General features: G+C 40.2%; 1 protein-coding gene across 1 annotated transcript in view; it reads left to right on the top strand.

The window, feature by feature from the left end:
* Nucleotides 1–22,624, top strand: part of FBXL7 (F-box and leucine rich repeat protein 7) — a 171,820-nt gene that overhangs the window by 21,649 nt on the left and 127,547 nt on the right. Inside the window, exon 2 of the mRNA XM_021387466.1 lies at nucleotides 16,924–17,013. Coding sequence (XP_021243141.1) covers nucleotides 16,924–17,013 — 90 coding nt within the window. The remainder of the gene's footprint in view (nucleotides 1–16,923; nucleotides 17,014–22,624) is intronic.

Below are 22,624 nucleotides of genomic sequence, written 5' to 3'. Positions count from 1 at the left end.
GATGCCAAGCAAGAGGTAAACTGTTTTGATGGTACTGACCTTTTTGTAATCTGGGGAGAGAGTAATTACCTGAATGAAAAAGCCTAGAAAACTACAACGTTTGTGCTTGCCATTTTGTTGTCTTCTTGTGGGGCCTTAAGTTTGGAGATTCAGTGGCATGGCTACTCTGCACACCTTTTATCCCATGAGAAAGAAATCTCTAAGGATATAAACTACCTTTCCCCAGTATTGGAAGTACAGCTCTCACTTGTCTGAAGTCATGTTCACAGACTGTCCTGAGTTGGAAGGGCCCCACAAGTCCAATTCCTGGCTCCGTACAGCACCACCCAAAATCCAAACCCTGCGTCTGAGAGCACTGTCCAAATGCTCCTTGAACTCCAGCACTTAAGGCCCTGCCCACTGCCTTGGGCAGGCTGTTCCATGCCCACCACCCTCTGGTGAAGAACCTTTCCCCAACCCCCACCTGCCCCTCTCCGTGCCGTTCCCTCGGGCCCTGTCGCTGTCACAGAGAGCAGAGCTCAGCGCTGCCCCTCCGCTCCCTGTGAGGAGCTGCAGCCGCCATGAGGCCTCCCCTCAGCTCCTCTGCTCTGGGCTGAAGAAACCCCGGGGGCCTTAGCCATTCCTCATGCACTTTGTCCTCTAGACTCGTCACCATCTTCATAACCCTCCTTTGCACTCTCTAATAGTTTCACCTTCTTTTATTGAGGTGCTTAAAACTGCACACAGTGCTTGAGGTGATGGTGCACCAGCGCAGAGTTCATGCTACGTTCTGCCAGTCAAACACCAAACACAGAAGTTTCCACCAGCGTGATGGTTCTCAAACCCACACTAGTGTGGCCCAGAGCCACAATTTAAATTTACAAGTACAACATTTGCAGGAGGAATGAATATAGCAAGTAAAGAAATATGTCATATTTCACTATGACCACACCATTTTCCTGTACTAATTCTGAATTCTAGTGACACAGCCATTTTCACTTGGAAATACAGCTTCCACGGTTTGTTGAAAACATTAGCAGCTTTGGTACTCCTGGCTACAGATGACCCCCTGTAGCCTGATTTAGCACTCAGCTGACTGAAATGTTACAATCTTTGTGGAGTTGGGCTGCTCCCACAGTTCATACCATGCCAAACAGAGGGAGCAGTTAAGAGGCATGTTATTAGCTCTCTGCATCTCTTGGTCTGTCTTGCTGTGGGCTGTGCTTCAAAAAACTGCTTAATTAAATGTCAGGACTGTTGCCAAATTCCAGCATGAGGAAACTGAAACATTCTCTACAGGCACGCTGAGCAGACAGTTGATGAGAAACCTAATGCGTCGTGGGGATTGTGCTCTCCAGAGGATGCTCTTCCACTTCAGAGACTGGAAAAAAAATGAACAGATGAGGGGACCAGATGAGTTCTTCTGCAGCGCAGACAAGTTCTCTGTGAGCTGAATCTCTTCCTTCTGTCTTTGCAGGAAGGGCAGTAAGTAACTATTTGCAAGAATGCAGCTCAGTTGTCTGTCAGTTGCAGGTATTTCTGCAGTTTTTTTACAATGCTGCCATGACAGCCAGTGCAGTTCAGTGCACTGTATCAGTGCAGACTTGTTAGATGAAGAGAGTGACATGACCACCTACTTCATCCCTTGAGTTTTACAGCTTTTTTTTTTTTTAAGGAATAAATCATTATGGAAGATAATGTGTATCATGACCCTGCATTCCTTTGCAGGGATCCTGTTATATGTCACTTGGCAGTTTGTTTTACGCCCTGTGGGTGGGTACTTGATCAGCTTCCATAGAAGTTTTTAATTCTCTGCTGTTCTTTTCAGCAAAAATGAGATTAACTGCTTGCCCTTATCAGCAAAAGAAGAAAGCTTTTCTTGGGCTCTTCCAGAATTGAAACGTTGGTTGAGCTAGTCGCTCCTACTGGGATAAACTTCCACTCTTCCAGAGCCCATTGCCATGAATGTATCAAGTATAGAAAGACAAGCAAACAAATACTGTTTAATACTAGATGACTTGAGATATTCACTTACCTACTGGCAGACTACTCAAATCGAGGAGGGTTTCAGCGATGAGACTCGATGCTACTTTGGTTTGCAGATATTGCAGAAGCTTGAAGAGCATCTTGAGAAGGGTGACTGTGGTTTGTGAGTGTCAGTAGGGAATGTGTGGCACTGAAGGCTGGGGAGGAAGAGCCATTTGAATGGTGAGCTTCAGTAGATCAACAGGAAAGGTGGGTATAGTAAACCATGAATGAGTCTGAATCAAATAGTACCTGTGCACGTATCTGGGATACTTTTAATTGTGCTTGTTCGTTAAGTGAACGGTGCACACAGTGCTAGTTATCACCTTAAGATGTTTGTTATTAGTGTTGTGAAACAAGAATGTCTGTTTTGGAAAGGGAGGCTGCCAGAATGCTTAAGAAAGGTTTTTCTGCGCTATTGCAAGCCAGTAGAGAGGTGTAAGGAATGCTTGGGCTGCGATTTATCCCTCTGCGTGTTTTGCATAGTAAAAGGTCATCCTGGTGACAGATGAAGTTCTGCATAATGGATTCCTTAAAAAACTTTCCTTTTAAAAGAAGTATTTGTTAGTAGTTATTTTTCTTTCAGGTAAGAAAAAGCAACCAAGGCTGGATGGTAGGCAGTCCTTTCTGGGAGAGGTGTGCTTTTCTTCAGAGTCAAACATGATAACTGTGCCAAAAAGGTGACTGCTGTCTGGCATTGTCAGCCAGAGCTGTGAGACAGCTTGACCTTTACGTCTGACCTAGGCCGGTAGATGCATGCTTAGTATCCGTCTCTTCCTTTATGTGCCAAAAATACTTTGGCAAAGGATTTCAATAGTAGTGTGTTTTTAAATGCTTTAGATATTAGGTTCTGAACGTATGTGGTCACTTGCGAATGGACTTACTGAAGATGTGTGTACCACTTACAGATTCTGGTCTCGACAGCTTCACATTTTATGGTGATGCTTTCTGAAGCTGGATTTTAGCGCTGTACTTCAAACTTGACTGTTTTTCACTTTATGTACAGTGTATTACAAAGGAAAAGGTCACTGCATTTTAAGAAGCAGCTAGTGAGAAAGGTTGCTGTGAGAGGCTCATTGACATTGGAAATAAAAATAATGATTTTCAATGATGTAATGCTTACAGTTGTTGCATTGTATGACTTCATTTTTGAATTGGTCTTAAAAATGAATTAAAAAACCTTCCTTATATGATCTTACCTGTGCTACCAAACACTTCACATATATTCCTGCTTGTGTTCTAACATAGACATAGGATACGTTTCACTGTATATATTTTGGCTATGACAGATAATGAAGAAACGGCTGTGATGATTTTAAGTATTCGTGCCACCTTTTAGGACCTAAAAGGTCTATGTTAGATGAGCATGTTGTTATTGGTTCCAGTGGAGAAAATGGCCTGTTTGTTAAAATTGGAGTTAGCTTGAGTTAATATAGCAGTTTTTTTTTGCACTGAGGCATGTACTGTGCAAGAATGTGACCTGCTCTATTTCTGCTGCAAGCACTGCTTGCCACCAGCACAGGTGAGGTAATGGCCGAAGGCAGTGTAACCAAAATGTGGACTGCTGCTGCCCTGGGACCTGGTCAGGGTGTACGCAGTGAGCTCTCTAGGCAGAATTAGTGACCCTGATGGTCCTGACCTGATATAGGACTGCGGTGGACTTAGTGCAGCTGGAGGGCTTGTACCTATGTTTAAAAAAGGATTACCTTCAGAATTCCTTTAATGAAGGCACTGCTTAAGGAAATGCTTAGATAATGTTCAAGTGAGAATTTGATGCTTCTGTATTAGCTTTGGTATCTTGTCAGCTTTAGTAAATGTGCACTTGTGTTTCAGTATTAATGTATATCCAATTGACAATTATTCAATGATACATGAAATTATTTTTGCATTTCAGTTCAAGTACGTTTTGCATTACATACTAGTCAATCAGTTGGAGTATCTCAAAACTTTCTGAAGGTCCTTTCTCTGTTCAATTGCCGAATTAGTTCTTAGACTTCTCACCAAATATGGCACTGGGTAAGATAGTGGAGAACAAGGTAAATCAACAAAACTTGTAATTAAGTTGGACAAGAAGTATGACTCCTCGTTGTCACTGTGCAGGTGGTTTTTGAAGACTAAGAGGAATAAGGCAGGTTCTTAGGGTATTACGTAGCATTTCTCGAACTGTAATGTTATAGTGGTATTTAGTTAAAACATACATTAGAAAAAATCATATGAGCTGTTAGCAGCTTTCCTAAGCGTGCTTAGCAAAGGATACGCTGTCCTTTTAAAAGGATGCTGTGGAAATGAACACTGGAGCAAGCTTCCTGCACCTGTGTCTCTTTGACATCAGCATGTTTTGATCTGATCTGCAGTCATAGGCAAACTAAGTCCAAGAGATGCAGGTGTTTCCCTCTGGCTCATGTAAACTATATGCTTCCCTGGAAATAATGCAGCTTGCTATTACCTACAACTGCAAGAATAGATATTTACTAATTTAAGAAGTGCTTAGGTATAGCAGGTGCTAAATGGCACTAGACAAGATTTTTCAAAAATGAGGGAGTGAGAGGAAATGGACAACTGTTGTTAATTTCCAGGATATAACTTCTCTGCTCCATATTCTGCTTTTACATGTAAAAGTCCCAACTTGTTCTGTCTGCTAGCAAAAACTTAAAATTCACTGCTGTGTTAGTAAACACAGTTGCTAGAAATCATCAGACAAGTTGAAGCAAGGCAGGAAGATGCAGAGTAAATCCTGAATGGCTAAATTGTCAGGCATTTTTCCTCCACACATCTGTTGTTGCCTCGAGAGTGTTTCTTGTTAGTCACATTGCACTCTCCCAGGAGTGATTTGCCAAGGACGACTGCTTTCAGCAGAATAAAGCTGAACAGAGACACGGAAAGAACTGAAAAAAGTTGAGCTGTATTTTCATTGGATGATTGGTCAGGTCTGCCGTAAAGGCTGTTGTGGACTCTGCTTCATTTCATTTGTTCATCATGTCACCGCTCTAAGTCACTAGGAACAAGTTGTTAGCCCAAGTGGTTCTATTTAAAGGTTATCTCCCTTATCGCACTGCGTAGCTGATTTCAGGATGATGCGAAAACCATTAAGCTGAGTAATTGAGTGGAAGATCACGCAAGTGAAGAACCAGGAGCTTGCCGGTAATATGCTTGGGCCTTAGCCTATGACCACAGAGCCTGGTCTGCGCTTCCCATGAGCTTCAGACCACTTAACAGCCCCACTTGGATTTCTAGTTTCATTCCCATATTATGAACTTTATTTCTTTTCACAGCATTTTTTTTGAAATAATGAACTGTTTCTTCTGTACTCATTACTGCTTGATTGCCATAGACGGTTGGTTGTACCACTTAATATGCTCTGTATGCAGTTTCAACAATTTCCTCAAGCTATAACCAAGCTTAACAATTTATTTATTTTTTTTGCTGAATCACTGGGGAGACTATTTTTCATATTTATCTTTGGTGTGACTTTTGTTAGTTTTTTTTTTACCCCTGCTGCTTAATTAAAACATGTTAAAGTGGGATGAAGAAGTGGAGATAATTTACTGAGGTTATTCTGAGTGTTTCAGGGTGCGTGCTTGCCAATATAGTAAGTGTGGTGAAGATGTGGTGTCAAATGATGGTCCCCCCCCCCTTCTGTGCCGATGAGTGGGTCAGAGGAAGTAATGTGGCGTTAATAAAAGAACACTGCAGGAATTGACATGGTGCAAGGTGGGGCTGTCAGGAGCTGGAGCCTGGTTCCTTGCCTCAGCTGGGGCTGCCATTGGGGCCTGGGCAGGTGGGAGGAGGCCTGGGGGTTGAGCAGGGGCAGGCAGGGCCCTGAGGACGGCATCTGCAGCCTGGTATGCTCTGTGGTTTCCAGAAACCATGCAGTCAAGAGCATCCTGAGCTGGAGATTGGACTGTCTGGTACAATAGTCACTAACACACCTGTTGCCTATAACTTTGGCTAATGCCTTTGGCTTCCAGTGACCTGAGCCAATTCATTCTATGCCTTTCCGAAACCCTCATGAGACTTTACTCAATCTACTTTGCATAATCTCTTCTGTTTTTGTCTTAAACTTAAGAAGACCTAAGGCGGGTTCAGGTAGAATAGTGTGAGCTGCTGAGGCTGCACCAAGCCAAGGTTAAGTGGTTGCTGTCCTTAGCCTTCTTCCAGCTGTTTATCTTGGCTCAGGCTGTAAGTGGCTGTCGTGTTGTTTCTGTTCATTTAACTTCAGCTGCAGAAGAACCATAGTTTCACTTTTTTTCTCTCTAATGAGGTGCTAATACTGAACACTACTGAAGGAGTGTGGGTTTTTTAAGCTTTCTTTCTTCATAGGAACAGAATTATTTCATGTCTGTACTGTCAGAAAGAAAGGACTGAAGAATGTCTTTTCACAGCAATACTAGATAAAACACTTCTGAAAGTAATATTGTTCTGAAACTCTTATAGAATTATGTAGCTTAATCTGAGCTTTGTATATGTATTTCAGAAGAGACTTTCTTATTCTCGAACTATAGCCAAACAATCCTGATGTCAGTAGCGCACATACTGTTAACTACTAACAATGGAAAAATTATCAGTGAACAAAACTGAATTACTTATTAGTCAACAGGCTACATGCTAGCTACCTTCATTTTTGTCTTAATGTGTCCTTCTCCTGCCTGGAAGGCCTGTCTGGGTTATAAATAACAGTGCTCTGGTGAAGGTAATACTGCAGGCTATAAGCTGTCCTTTGTCTTTTTGTTACTAGTCTGTTGGGATAACTTGGAGTAAACTGTCCTTAAAATAGATGAGGAAATTATAATGTCTTGTGGCTGATGCGTTTGCAGTTAACTCCTGAGAGTTTCCTTGCCATACTGTATTCTCTGAAAAGTTTTATGTGGAAAATGGATAGAATATTGATAATGCTGAAGAGGAAACAGAACTGCTGAATTGGCCCTGAAACCCTGTAATTTTGATGGTGAATTGCTCCTCTGTTTTGTTTTGTACAATCATCTGTTCCCAAGGCTTAGTATTCAGGCAGCAACCATATTGTGCTGCTGTGTTCACTCTGTATACAGTGAAGACTAGAAGATTGGGCAATTGAAACTAAAGTTCTCAACAGAAATAATGAAATTACTTCTATTCTAATGAAATAATCTGTTATGATTCAGTTTTACTAAGAGTTGCAAACTGTACTGATAGATTTGCAACTGATGTTGGATACTTAATCAAGTGAAAATGTGTGTATATAAATAAAGAATTTAGACATTACTTTTATTTTGAAAGTTTTGTTAGGTAACATTACAAGATGTTCTGTGGTTAATGCATAGTTAGAGGTCCTTTAGGTTTCTTTCTCCTTTTTATCTGCATTCTGCAAAATTCAGTTGATGGTCAAATATATAGAGTCTTAAAGTTGCATTTGATTTGCTGTTGTTGGAGCTATGCTAATGAGTTGGTTTCTGAACGCAAGTGTGGCTTGTAACTTTGATAGACTTGATACTATAGGAAAAAACGTGGACATTTCTTAAGATTGCAGATCACATACTTCTAATTGCCTTTGAAAGACCACTTTGTATTACTATACATTTTTCATAAATGATCTTATTTAATTTTCATAATCTCATAAGTTTTGAAGTCTCCCTTTACTTGTATCCTTAATTCTGCCACTTCCCCTTCCCACTCTTCCCCTCCCTATGTCCATCAGTGAAGAAAAGCTGAAGTAACTGTGCTTATCTAAAGGAGTAAAGCGATCCTTGTCTGTTTCTCCTCGGCTGTCAGATTCTTCTTTGTTCTTTTTCACTTAAAGAAGTGGATTTGGGTTTTCATGTTGTATTGTGATGTGAAAGCCTTTTGCATCACTTTTCACAGTGTACATTGGTGCCAGAATACTTCGTGCTGTCTTGATGAAAGGTATTTCACTTCATCTCCTTACTTTCTATTCTGACTTAATCAGCTGTCAACATTCAAACCAGAAAACTGGGGACTACTCTTGGTTGTTTTGGTGTTACTATGAGCACTATATGCCAAAAAAGCCCTTCCGCCATCTCTGCTGCAGCAGCTGCCTTCAGCTATTGAGTTCCTTTTGCTTTCACGGTATCTGATTTAGCAGTCATGCAGTTATAGGAAGAACCTTTATTGGTTCCTGTGTAAGATTAAGAGAGGAAAATGATTTTTTTTTCTCAGATCAGCAGTGTATGCTATACCTTATTGTGCCAATTTAGTATTGGACCAGGAAAACAAAGCACCTTTAGCAAAACTTTGTGAATACTTTTAGCGTGGTTCTCACATTTTGCTAGATTTTAGCTGACAGTATCACAAACTGTGGGAATTACGGTATCATGAGATAAGTTCTGGAAATCTATTACCTACTTGATTTAAGTACAAATAAGAACACATTTTGGTGAAGAGCCTTCAGTCAAACTTGTCAGATGTCTGACCAGTTGCCTTCATGCTCTGTGGTGCTGCTATGCTTGTTTGGGTAAGTTGAACAATTTGCTTTCACTTGTCAGTGTTTCCCAGGTGGTGGTCTGCAAACTAGGCATTAAAGAAGTGAGTCCACAAGTGAAGCCTACAACAGGTACTATGGATAGCTTAGCGAGTCAAGGAAAGGTTTGGCAAAGTTAACAACCAGCAGTGTGTTACAAGATTTCAGTGGAGGAGAGGTCAGCTGTTGCAAAGTGTGGAATAGCTGGGAAGTGGATTGGGACCATGGCTTGTTTTGAATCTTTGAATCTTCATGGAGGAGCAAATAGAATTGTGGAGCTGGACTGGCCTGGTAGCCCTGCTTCTAGATATCCTTTTGTCTGAAGAGATGAGATATGACTGGGGACCACTGTATTCAGGGAAATGGTCTGCAAAATTGCTTCCTTAAGTGTTGGTTAAAGATCTGTCTGTTAGACTGATGACCTATGTCAGCTGTAAGCAGGGCTTTGATGCCACAGCTTTCACAACTGCTTCTGACTAAGAGCATAGCGTGTCTGTTCATGTAGCAGTTATGGGCACCTAGCATTTTAGTGCACACGTTAGATGCAGTTCTAGTAAGTGGATGAAAATGATCATTGAGAATATCGAAGCTGTTGTGCTTTAAGAGAAATGAACAGTAAGATTCGTAGCAAAACTTAATATGACCTTTTGTATTCAAATGTAGAGGCTAGTTGTTCATGGAGAATCTAAATGCAGATTTTAAATGATGATAATGTTATTGTGGAAGAAAACCATGTATTCAGTGTTTTCAGTTTTAGACTTCTGAATGTTATGTTACTGTAATTTAGACCTGTTCCGAATGCCTGATATGTTCCAGTGCAACAGTCAGTTCTGCAGCTACTTAGCCTATGCTGGAGCTCATCTTCTCATGTTGCCTCCACTTGCTGGCATGTTTCTTACGGTAATATGCAAACAGAGTTCATCAGCTCATGTTTGGCGTTGAACTGAACAGATTTTGCCTTTTGTGAATTATGAAGGACCAGAATTCTATTGAAATTTTGGGGAATGAACAGTTCAAAAGCAATCAAACGAGTGGAGATCTTGGCATGAAGTGACTTTCTCAAAGATACTGTACTGGGAAAAAAAAAATTCTTCCAACTCAATCATATTGATCAATTTATTTTGCTGATTTAATAGCTAATTTGGCGTGTTCATTGGATGAATAGTAAAGCTAAGGTAAGTTAGTGCTTGGGAGGTGTGTACTAAGGTAGCGTTTTTAACTTAATTTTAGAACAACATATCATGAGTAAGTACCCCTCTTTAAAAGATGCTGGTGATTGGAAGACAAAATGTAATGAAAAGATCTACATTGAATAAATGGAAAAGTTTCTACCAATCACTGAACTTTGTTAGAAAGGAGAAAGCTTTCTTTTCCCTTTTCTCTAGCTGAGCAGAAGGCAATGGAATAGGACTAGCTTTTGGAGCATCCTCAGCTAACCTGTTGTAGTGAAAGGTGCTATTTTAGGACGTAATGAAGAAATGGTGGCCAATTAAGCAATCAGAAGATGATGCTACAGATTAATCATCTTGTTTTCTTACTGAGTTCATGCAAGAAACTTGCATTCCTTTGTTGTTAGGCAGCATTACTTAAATAATATCTGCTTCCTGGACTAAATTGTTTATGGCCTTTTCCCAGTGTCTGAGAAGTAAAGCCTTAACAGTTGGAATGGGTGATGAGTATGAGTGCAAATTAGCAAAGCAGATGATGCGGGTGTCTGCTATTGACCGCTTACCTAGGACAGCAGCACTGATGAGCTGTTCTTTAGGCACCTGGGTGACATCTCAAGTTTGGTTGTTTTCATCCTCGTGGGCAACTTCAACTTCCCAGACATAAACTGGGAGTATCATAGTGTCTCAACAAGGCTGGTAAACTCCTAAAGCATGTTGAAGTTCATTTCCTGTCACAAGTAACTGAGTTAGCCAACTAGAATAAGAGTCATACTGGATCTGTTGTTTAATAGGGAAGGTCTTGTGGGAGAGGTGACAATAGGTGGCTGTCTTGGACTCAGTAATCTTGAATTAATTGAGTTCAAAATGTTTGCATAAGGAGAAAAAAGGTCAGAGTTGCCACCTCTTCGAGGACTTTGAGGGCAGGCTTGAAGATTCTCAAGGAGTTAGTTAGCAACATCTCCTGGGAATTTGGTCTAGAGGATTTAGGGGTCTGTGAGAACTGGTTGCTTTTCAAGAACTGCCTTTTAAAAGCCCAGGAGCAGGCAATCACATTGCGCTGCAAGTCAGGCAAGCTGGGCTGAGAACCAGCCTGGCTAAACAAGGAACTCTGCCTTGAGCTAGGGGAGGAAAAGAAAATAGGAGCTATGAAAGCAAGATATGGCTTCACGGGGAAAGTACAGAGCTGCAGCTCACCTCTGCAGGGAGAGAACAAGAAAAGCCACTGGCCACTGTGACATCAAACAACAAAAATAGCTTTTTCAAGTATGTCAACAGCAAGAAGAGACCAAGAGAAAACTTTGGATTGTTAATTGGAGTGGATGGTCACTTGACGAGTAAGGAGGAGGAAAAAGCAAAGACAATATATATATATATGCCTTAGTATTTAACTAACAATGGATCTTGGGCTGCCTATGCCTCAGAGTTGGAGATCTATGACTGGGGGAGCAGTGGTATCAGCTCAGCGTTTGTAAGTCCACAGGGCCTGGTGGGATTCTCCTCAAGAGTGCTGAAGAAATTGCTGGGCATTGTAGCCAGGCCCCTCAGTAGTTTACTAAAATCATGGGAGTCTGTAGAGATCCTTTCTGACTGGAAGTTGCCTAAATGATGGATTTGGTCTACTGTCCATTTAAGTCCTGAACTAACTCGGTCGCTATCTGCTGAAGCTAGATGGGTAATTGGAATAAAACATAATATCAAGAACAATGTTGTTGTCATTTTTCCAGGGTAACTCTAAGGATGACAAACTGTTGTGTGATATTAGAAGGTCATGTAAGATACAGCACAAAAGCAACAACACCAAAACAACCAACGGATTACCCAACAAGAGACAGAAACACACGTCTGAAATCCAAGAGCAACTGTGCTGTAAAATAAAACCCAGTAAATCTATTCTAGGGAAAAATGAAAGGATTTCCCTTCTAGGACATACCTTTGTCTATCTCATAGGTCAATGATTTTCATGTGTCTTAGGCCTTGTATCACATAATTCACTCCACCTCTTCTTACGCTAATTGCATGTGCAGTAGCAATGAGCCAAATAACAAAATGCAAAGAAGATGACCCTAATGCAATCAGAAACATTGTGCGTATTAAGACAGGCTTTATAGAAGCGCTCTTAGTAAATAGGTGTTTCAGTCTTCAGCAGCTACAGACCAGTACTTCTGCTGTTACTCATTACCAGTCCATCTGCCTGCGGATGTGTTTCTTAAAGATCTTGAGTGATACCATTAAGATGCGAGGGGAAGCAGTGTCTGGAGGACCTATTTCTGCAACAACACATGAGCTTCACTAAGCGAAGAGCAAGAGTGCTGGAGCGGAATATATGGACTGTAAAAAAAAAATCTGGATTTTGCTGTTAATAGTTAGTAAGACCTAGAACTTTACTATTAAGTTGTACTACTAAAGACAAAAAAAAAAAATTAAGTTCATAGCCAATGTAGCCAGTTGGAAAGGCATTTGCATAACTAATTTTTTCACTGAAGTGATGAAGTCATGGGATGATTAGCACAGTTCACTAGTTTTCAAAATTATCTCCTGGCAGAAGTACCTGAATCATAAAATTACAGAATCACTGAGATTGGAAAGGACCCCTGGATCATCTTGTCTAACCCCATTGCTTAAAACAGGGTCAGCTGAAATAAATTGCTCCTAGCTCAGTCTGTTAAGGTTTTTGAGCATTTCCATTGATGGTGACTCTACAGTCTCTCCAGGCAACCTGTGCCAGTACTTGACCATCTTCATAGTTAAAAAATGAAACAAAACAAAAAAATAAACTACCCCTATGCAAAGTTTTGTCTTACATTTAAGTGCTGAACCTGTCACTCTAGTTGTGGTCACATCAGTGCTGAGCAGAGGGCGTGGATCACCTCCCTCCAACTGCTGGCAGCACTTTGCCTAGTGCTGGTGGGTTACCACTGGCCGTCTTTGCTACAGGGGCGCATCGCTGGCTCATGCCTGACATCTGCCTGGACCTCCAGCTTCTTACTCTGCACTTTCAAGCCCCTCAGGCCCCAGCATACATTGGTGCAATTTGTCTTTGTTTCTCACTACCAAATCTATTTTAATTAGCAATATATTAAATTAAATTTCCTCAAGTCAAGTCTGTTTTGCCTGTGATAGCAATTATTTGCTCTGTCTTTTATCTCTGCCTGTGAGCTTTTTCATAGAATGGCTTGGGTTGGAAGGGACTTCCTCACCATCTTCATAGTAAAGAATTTCTTCTTAACTCCTACTAATTTAGAAGTATGTTATTACATATTCACGTTTCCTTTAAAATCTAGAAACTCTAAATCTAATCTAAATTAGATTTAAAATTTAATTAGATTTAGAATTTAATTCTAAATTTTCTGAATCTAAAAATCAGAATTCTGAAGTGGTAACTGCTGCAATTAAGGAAATAATGGTTTTTAGTTGGCCTGTCTTACCCCTACAGTACCGACTTTCTGTATCACTTTTTACATTTACTAGTATCACTAGTTCAGTTTTATCATTTTATGGAAAACCAAAAAGGGGATGGAGTCTTCTATGGAGATATGCAAGACCTATCTGGATGCCTACCTGTGTGATCTGTTGTAGAGTACATGCTTTAGCAGGGGAGTTGAACTCGATCTCTCGAGGTCCCTTCTAATCCCTGCCATTCTGTGATAAACTACTCAGGGGAAAAAAAAAAAACAACAACCATACCTGAATATCTTTGCCTGCAGAACAAAACATTATACGGTGTATCATTAAGCAAAGTACTTACAACCACATTTGTGAACACTGCCTATATGACTAGGTCGAACAGTTGGGTGGGCATCTGGCAGTTCAGTAAGGTCAATTTGGTACACCACTGAATTAAACAACTCTTTCAGTTGAGATGTTACATAGACCCAATGCAACATACACGTGGAACCAGAAAGCACAATATTTTGCAGTTGTGCTGTTTTTTCATGTCAGAAGGCATATAAATATGAAAAAGCTGTTTTTCAAATTGTCAAATTCACTGTATTTGCATGTGAATAGAAGTCAGAGCAGTCACAATTCCTACTGCTGATCTCCATGCACTTTGCAAGCCTCACTTCAACAACCTCTTACATATCCAATCTTCTGTTTGCCATTGTGAACAGTATCTGCTGGTAGTGTTTTGTTCACACGGCCAAACATCCGTGTGGAGTTTCTTATCTAAAAGATATCCTGACAATAGGGGAATGGATATGAAGTACTAATAAAATGAATGTTGTTCTTGACAGCAAGCCCAACAACCAGTAGTTAAGGATTCTCCAACACAAAAGCAATTCTTAAAGTAGCACTAAAAATTATAGAAAACTAGGACAATGCTGATCACCAACAGAGAATAGCAACATATTGAGATCCAGCTTCTTACTGCTGCTTTTTTTAGAATCGTTATTGCAACGAGATTCAACAAACCACTTATAAGGTGAAGTTGGTGATACCATGCATGGTAGGAGTTGGTTTAACTCTGATATAAATACTGTCAAAGTTCTGCAGCCATTAAGGCAATGACTTATTCAGTATACTGTAAAATACTTTGAAAAATTACATAAAAAATGCATGTGTGGTATTGAGTGGTTTTTTTTTTTTTTTTTTTGAGAACTGTTTAGCAGAGTGATATTCATTGCCAGGACGGCAAGTCTCTTCAAAAAGGCTGGATTAAAATGAAAAGTGTAGGTAAGATTCTTGGTGTAGGCACAGTTAACTAGCTCTAGCGGATTCTACTTGCTGTGTGTTGGTGGAAGCCTGCTTGATTTACAGTTGTAACACCCTTAACACACATGTTGCTGCCAGATCGCTTACTGTGATTTCAGAATGGCTAGAGACTTTATTTAATAAAAGTCTTCAAGTGGATCACCTCCCTCTACTTGCTGGCAATGCTTTTGCCTAATGCAGCTGGGATACCACTGGCCTTTGGCACAAAGGCACGTAGCTGGCCCGTATTCAGCCCGGTGTCTACCTGGACCCCCAGGTCTCTTACTGTGTAGATGGTTTCTCAATGTGTCCAGGTGCATGGAGTTATTCCTCCCCACATGCAGGACTTGGCGTTTCCTTTTGTTGAACTAATTTCCTGAGGTTCTTGCCAGCACATTTCTCAGTCTGTTAAGGTCCCTTAGAATGGCAGTGATGTCGTGGTGCAAGAACTACACGTCCTCATTTTGTGTCACCTGTGAATTTCCTGAGTATGTACTTTTTCTCATTATCAAACTCAACTTGTTTGTAGAATGCTTGAATGCCCTTATGGATTATTCCTTGCATGTGTACCTGAGGCTACAGCAGCTAAATCTAGGCTATTTCACGTTTCAAGAGTAGATGTAGTGTCTGCTAATCTGTTTAAAACACAGAAAGTATCTCCTGTTTGTCCTCCTTACCCAAATGGAACGTTCCAATGTAGGCAGAGAAAAGGCTTGTTGAGGCTGTATATGGTAAGAGAAAACTCTAACACTATCATAAAATACTAGAAGTGTCTTTGTAGGAAGAACTGGTATCCAGTGCAAGCAGTAACAAGAATGTTTTTCTCAATTTCCAATTTTGACTTCTCATAAGGAGTTGACATATTTTGATATTCAAGTAGTAGGGAAGTACCTCGACTTATATCTGGTATTTCACAATTACTAAAGAAGTGTGCTCCGTAAATAATCTGTTGCTATTGGATGTACTGGCACTCAGCACCCTGTAGTGGGTAAAGTCTTTTCATTGTTCTCTTGGGGCTTGCTTGTACATGGTCTCCATATAAATATTATTGATGTTGGTGGGGAGGTATGTAGTCACAGAAAGCAATAACTTTGTGAAAAAAGCCCATGCCACGGATGCCCAGCTATCAGCTGCTGCTGTTCTGATAGCATTGACTTTCTTTTCCCTCCAAAGTGTTTTTTTTTTTCTTTAGAGGTAGTCCTATTTATTTGCTTCGAGGAAATCATATTTCCAGATGGTATTTGATTTGATGTGATTTCTGCCAGTCTGTTAAGGGGTGCTGGTGCTCCTTGGATATTTTTCTGCCTTTGCAGCTGTAGTTGATAGTGGCAATACCCTCAAGACACCTATCTCATCATTAATATCAGCTATTGCAGGCATTCCGAGTTCTCTGGTCTCTTCCTGGGAGCTAGCATTTTGCATTTACCCTTCTCTTTTCTCATTTGGATTTCTTCTACTGCAACTGTAGTTGCCTGAGCCCAGAGCTATTTTGGGGCAGTCATTTCTAGAAAGACCACAGTCCATTACTTCAATTTGTGCCACAGCTTACGAGCAATGGAAGTGATATTCTAGGGGCACTGCTTCTGGAGTTTGCTTAAAAGGAATGTGAAAAGCAGTCAGTGAATCACTGAAGGTGCACTTTTTTCTCTTTACCCCACCCAACTACTGGCCTTAGCCATTTATTTTTTTACTTCCTTCTGGCCTTTTTAATATCCTTTCACTCCACAATCATCTCTCAAATCCAAACATGTTAACTTAAGCAACTTTATGTGGAGAATGATTCTCTAGGGTTGGCTGACGGATTAAGTGGCAGTACCTTGGTTGTGAAGCAACCTACGTTTGCACATTCTCCAGTCGTTTCGCATTAAAACTTAAATCCTTGTTCTGTTGTGGCACCTTTAAAAAGCAGACCTCCTCCTTACATCTAAATGTTATGAAAACCAGGCGTACTGTAACCCAGAACCCCAAGGAATGCTTGATTGAAATAACAGATCAGAGAAGTCTCTTGCTAACATTCCTGTGATTATAGGTTTACTCAAGTGACAGAAACATGGTGTCAGCTAGCTTTCTGCTTACAGTGTAATTTTGGTTCAAAAGCTAGCATAGTTCTTAAAGGCTTTACCAATGCAGTGTTGGGGGGATAGGTAATTTCGAAAAGTGTAACAGCATTCATTACCTTTCCTCTCTGGATTTATCTCATATATTGCTGATAGGGTGGTTGGTCTGGTTCCTGCTGGGGGAGCAGAGCGTATCCCTGTTAGTAATTACTGACATCAAGCAGAATGAGTGGAGAGAATGAGAAATGAATAATTCTTGGATCCTCACAGGTGACCAAAAAGGCAAGCTCATTTTAGCAAATTTTTTTTGCCGAAGGTGGAACCCCTGTGACACTGAACCTGTTTGCAGCCATAGTACATGTAAAGATGCGCATCTGTGAACTACCGTGCAGTTAGCTTCCACCTGAATGAGTCCAAAATGAACATCAGCTGTTTTAAAATTAGTTTAAAGCTTCCTGGAACTGTTCCAGGTTCTGATATGGAGGGCCCTTCTTTGCTGTTGATACTTGTGTTTGTTCTTCCTCACCCTCTCCACCTCTTTCTTCCTTTGCAGGCAAAGGCAGCTCAAGCATCTCATCCGACGTGAGTTCAAGTACAGATCACACGCCCACCAAAGCCCAGAAGAATGCAGCTACCAGTGAAGGTAGGCATCTGGTATTCATTACTCAGGTCGGGCCCCCAGCATAATCCTAGCTATTTTCAGAAAAGGAACCTCTCCTCCTCCTTATTCCTTCTGTGTACGGTGCTATTAGCATACTAGAAATTAAAAAACAGTTTTTCTTCCTGCGTGGAGTTTCTGCTTCTACCTGCGGTATTTTCTGGTTTAAGCTTGTGACAAAGGATTTAAGATATCTCTGCAGAATGGAAGTGTGGAGAGTTTTGACTAACGTTGCGTGTTACTTCTTCAGCAGAAGCTTTTTATACTTAAGAATTGATGTGATCTGATTTTGAACTTATTTCTGAAGAATATACTTGATGGAAGCTTGTTTTGGCACGTGTTCTAGGTTAAAACTTAGCCTCTTATTTTCGTATTAAGAACACCATGAAAATGTGAGTCGTTTCCACTGAGTTTTCAAAAGTGTGGCTATAGACATGAAGAGCTGACAGGATTTAATTAGATTGATGCATCTCACCTGCAGTTACTAGACTACCACCTGGGATTAGATTTGTGATGTCTAGGGGAAGGAGAGGTTTGGTATATCAGTAGTAACATAACATTGTACTAACTGGCTGATGAACAGAGAAATGCTGATCCTTTCCTGCTGCCTTACTACATGTGAGTAGGTGTGCTTTGCTAAATGGAAGTACATTGACCTTAGTTTTTACTAGAGTGTGTTCGGAGGCTGAGAGGAAATCGTTAAATCTGTACGTAGTTTAGTGATGTAAGCTGAAAGCATTTTTTTAAATGATACATTTATAGACCTTAGCTAGAATTTCTACTCAGTCAAAATACATCAGTTGTACTTAGTAATTATCGAACAATAAATTTGACTTCTTTTACTTCTGCCATTACAAATTAAGTTATAAGCTCTGGTTGCTCTCGGTCTGGCTTTATTTCTTATTGTTAGAAGAAACCATAGGGTTTGAATTGTTCTCGTTTGGCAAGTCTAGCTATGACTGTAGAATCTGAACAGTAAAAGGAGTTCATGTAAGTAATAAATGACCATATAAATCACGAGAGTTTATTGTTAGGCATGCACAATTCCCTATCAAGAGTGAAGATCTGGCACCTGTGAATCATATGAGATTCTGGTTTAGAATCTCTGCTTTTTAGTCTGAACAATAAATTTAACAATAAATGAATATACAGTTAATAAAGTTAAGTTGAATAGTAGATTTCATGTTTCTCTGAGCTTTAGATCGGCAAATTTTGAGGTACATGAAGGAGATGAATTGCCAAGATGCCAAGTAAATTTAGGAAATGTATAAAAGCATTTTAACTTTTCTGTATGACAGCCAAGAAAAAAAAACACAAAGAAATAGTGGAAACTCTGAAGTCAGTCCTTAACAATTGCTTTAAATTTCCGTTTTACTTCAATCAGTAAAACATGTATTTTCCCCTTATTTTCAAATCAGATAATGCAAAATAATTCATTATTAATCTCTAAGATTTAAGTTGTTAATCTAGCCTATTGTAGAGCCAGTGAATACCAGTGTAGACTGTAAAATCTTCACTGCAATTTTGCAGCTGTTTAATTCATTAGTGAGCGAGGATTAAATGTAGGCCAGCAGATGCTGTAGTAAAGATGTTTTCTGAGTTCTCGTGCAGATTCAGAGTTCACAACAGTAGAGTTGTTATGTTTTCCACTCCTGGAGACAATTTCAGATATGAGCCTACACCCCCTACAAAAGGGTGTAAATAGGAAGGTGAGTAGATGACGTTTATTTTGATAGCAGCAGTGGTAGTCCATTCCTCTGTCTGTGATGCTATTGCTTTTTTTTTGCTGAGTAGTTATTATGGATCAGTTAAATATAAGTTGTATTAATATGGATTGCTGTATAATCTGTCAGATGCTTTAAATGACATAACCAGGGAGTGTGAGGGTTTTATGAAGGCAAGTGAGAGCAGAGAAGTGGAAGTGGTGTTGAGGGGAAAAAAAAAAAACAACAGGGTCCTGTACAAACCAGTGCTGTTCCTGGAAGGCCTGTTTTTCAACCAGTTTGTCTGTGGGTTTTTGTTTGTTTGTTTTGTTCTTAACTGATGATGCCTCTTTCCCCCGTGTGTAGTAGACCTACCTTGTAGGAGGATTCAAATGAAGAGAAGGACTCATGTTCTGCAAGATGAGAAGAGTTCTGCGCTTAAAGAACTGAATGTTTTTGTACAGTTCACTTACAGAGTAGTGTCTAGGGAGCAGCTAAGAACAAGAGCCTGATTGTGTTAGACACTGTACAAGCAGTTGCACTTATGTCTTTTCATTGGGGTGCTTACATAACTTTTTTATAACTGTTTAGTTAAATTTACCTTTATAGTACTCTATCCTCTAGTGTTTGCTTGTCATGATACGGTAGTACCTGCCCACCCTGGAGACTGCTAAGTGTATCTTGCTCTTCAACACGAGTTTGAAGTTTATGCAGCGTTACTGCTGAGGCAAACACTCAAATTCTGTCCTTTGCTTTAACCCCGTGTTGTAAATTCATAGCACTCTATGCTGTCTTGTGAATCAGCCATGATGTATAGTGAGACATGTATATCCTAGGTCTGGAGCAGAAAGGAATACGAAAGGTTGCTGGAAGGAATATGGAAGGTTGCTGATGAACTTTTCCTCACCTTCATCATGGGAAATACTCTTAAAAAGTTACATTTAATTTCTTTGTATCCCTTGAATTTCTAGTGGTGGCTGAATGCTTGGATGCCCATCTCTATGAAGAGCATAGAATTTTTATGTGAGGCTGAAGGCCTTTCTTGTCTCCTGCCCTCCAGCTTTGCAAACAGACCTAATTCTCTCCAGTTCTGCACAAAATCTCTTCTTTTTCTTTAAGACAGTTGACAAAATGCTTATTGAAGCTGAATCCCTGAAAAGCCTCAAAAAAACTAGGAAGGAAATCTATGAGACCAATTCACACAGCTCTTTGGTACTTTACATCAAGGAAGCAGTCATGTAAAATACTTGCAGGCAGGTATAGATTCCCAAGGTCTACAAAAAGATGCAAGGCAGGACTTTTCCTTGAGAGAGGAAACTACCTCAGGAGCTCTCTGGCAGCAGGTGTTATCTTGCTGTTAGTTTGAGCAATCGAATGAACTCCATATTCAGTCTTCTGCATTCATTCTATTTGTGAATTTTCAGCGCTGTGATGTTTCTGTAGAGGGTGAGTTCAAGAAATGAGTGACTACCTGCTTGAAATGGCTTATGTGGCATTCCAGTCCTAGGTAGATATGATGTTGAGGTGACAGCAGTTAAATCTCTTGATGGGAATGGAAGTTGCAGTTACGGCCTAAATACAGTGCCACAGTGCCCTCCTTCACACTGTAGACTGTGAACATCTGTAGAGTTGTGGGAGACTACCTTAATGTTTCAAAGAGGCAAGATATTCTTAGTGCTATCAGATGTTCCTGGGTGAACTGCACAGCTTCTACCAGTGAAGAGCAGACAGTTAGCAGACTGCTCAACTTCCTAAACTCAGACGTGAGATAACAGTGATGGGAGTGGTGCAGTGATGAGGCTGCACTGGTGCAGAAACTGAAGTTCTGTCTTTGGTGAAGGTGCTCTCACTGCGGCTTTTACTTTCTGTACTCCAGTAAAGGGCAAGAGGCAAAAAACAGATGTCAGGGCCTCTCAGTGTAAATAACTGAATGTGCTATAGGTACAGTTTGGCTACAGCTTGGCTCTGAAGAATGCATGGTAGACTGTGGGTGTGCATGCACTCTGATGCCTCCGCTCTGTCTCCTCTTCTGAGGATGCCATTTTCTGTAGCTTTGCGTATACACTGCATTTTATCTCTTTTCCAGTCTTAGACACTGTCTGTAATCCTTTACCCCATCAATCACTTACAGTTAGAAACTTGAGAACACATGAGTTTTTGCTACCCCCCATTGCTGTTCTGGCAAGTGAAAGACTAAATGGATTTTTGTGGGCTGTTTAAATGCAATTTGCTAGACACAGCCTCAGCTCAAATATTATTGTTTAAAGGTTGATTTAGAAGACTAGACTGAATGTTTTTGTATGGGCTTACCTTGGTTAGGGAGCTTTCTTCTAACACTTACCTGCAGAGCATGGAATGTTATGTCCGGGATGGATGCTTCATATTAACTTGACAGTTTTTCAAATAAAAAATCAATACTGTTTGCACTTCATGTGTAGATGGCTCTTAAATGGTTATCCAGAGGCTGCTTTAAATTGAGAGCTCGTGCATGAGCTCCATGTATGAGTTCTAATTTATTTCTCAGTTTCTATAAAATCAAAATGAAGTGTTAGGCCTGAAACAAAAATACTGTTTTAGCAGTAGGGTTAAGTGCTGAAATACCTGTGAATATATCTTGTTAATGTTTATTTTAAGTTCTGTGGAAATACAGTGAAGTCAGTTGCTGTGCTCTGCAGAAATTAAAATTATATCTGCTTTTATTGATGCTGACTTTTAGAGACCTTGAATTTTTTTTCCCTTCAGCGGTATCCTTAGAACTCCAGAGTCCGTCTTCATCACATGATGTTCATGTACCTTAAATAAACTTGAAAATGACTCAGTTTGGAAAACAGACAAATTAAGAGGTGCACAGCTTTTTGCACGATAACATTGCCTTGTATGCTTAGTATGGAGAAACTAAATGCATTTGTTTTGGCAGTGCCTATTTGCATGCACCTCAGCAGAAGAGATATTATATCCAAAGTTTAGGTCTTTATTTTCTACATGCAAGGAAGGTGCCCAGTCGTAGTTCTGGTAGTTTCTGTTTTATTTGAGCTTTTCAGCGGTTCTGGGAGAAGCAGCCTCAGTAACGTGATTGGAATAACTACATCCATTAGGAGCCATTCATTTCATTAAATCACATTTGGGGCTCAGCTGTGGAAAATGTAGCATTTCACAAACATGTAATGCTTTAATTACTCATATAAGAGTGTTACTGTTTACCCTGTGTGAGATGACATCTGGCTAAGATCAATTGAGTAATGTTACTGTGGTCCTTGGCATCCTTTTCTGGTGGGTCCCTGATAGTGAAACTTAAATGGCTGGCATGTTGGCAAGTCCCAGTTGATGTTATGGAATTTCTGCTGTCTAGCCTCTTCCCTTGACATGCAGATAGTTCTAGAGGAAAGGGTGGCTGTGAATGAGGAGCTACCCTTTTCCCTGTAGTGGTTCTCGTTCTGACATGTCTGTAATTGCTGAAGTCCTTCAAAAATAAACAAATACTGGTGCTTAGAGTTTCAGCAGGTTGCAAGTCTGACTGAGAGCTCTGAAATTCATAGGGCTGTTCTGAATATAGAATTACAGGTGCTCATTCAGGTTTTCTTCTAATTGCAGAAATGCCAGGTACCTAAGTAGCTGGAACTGGGTTTATATTCAGTTTAATGAGAAAAAAAAGTGTAGCTGAATAAGCTTTTTCAAGAGAAATTGTCTTCTATTCATGTAATAATAGTAAAAGCGCTTCATATGTTTGCTGTGCTCTTCTATTCATTTCATAAGAAAATATGAAGTGTCAAGTGACCTTCAGAAGTGACCAGAATTTGACTACTTTTACTGCATCTCTTTATTCTACAAACTGTAAGTGAATTAATGCATGATTAATATCTAGTTGAGGAAAGTAGGAACAGAGAATGTTCGGT

The sequence above is a fragment of the Numida meleagris genome, chromosome 2 (genome assembly GCF_002078875.1).
Source record: "Numida meleagris isolate 19003 breed g44 Domestic line chromosome 2, NumMel1.0, whole genome shotgun sequence".
Taxonomy (NCBI): Eukaryota; Metazoa; Chordata; class Aves; order Galliformes; family Numididae; genus Numida; species Numida meleagris.
This window is presented reverse-complemented; position numbering and strand designations above follow the sequence as displayed.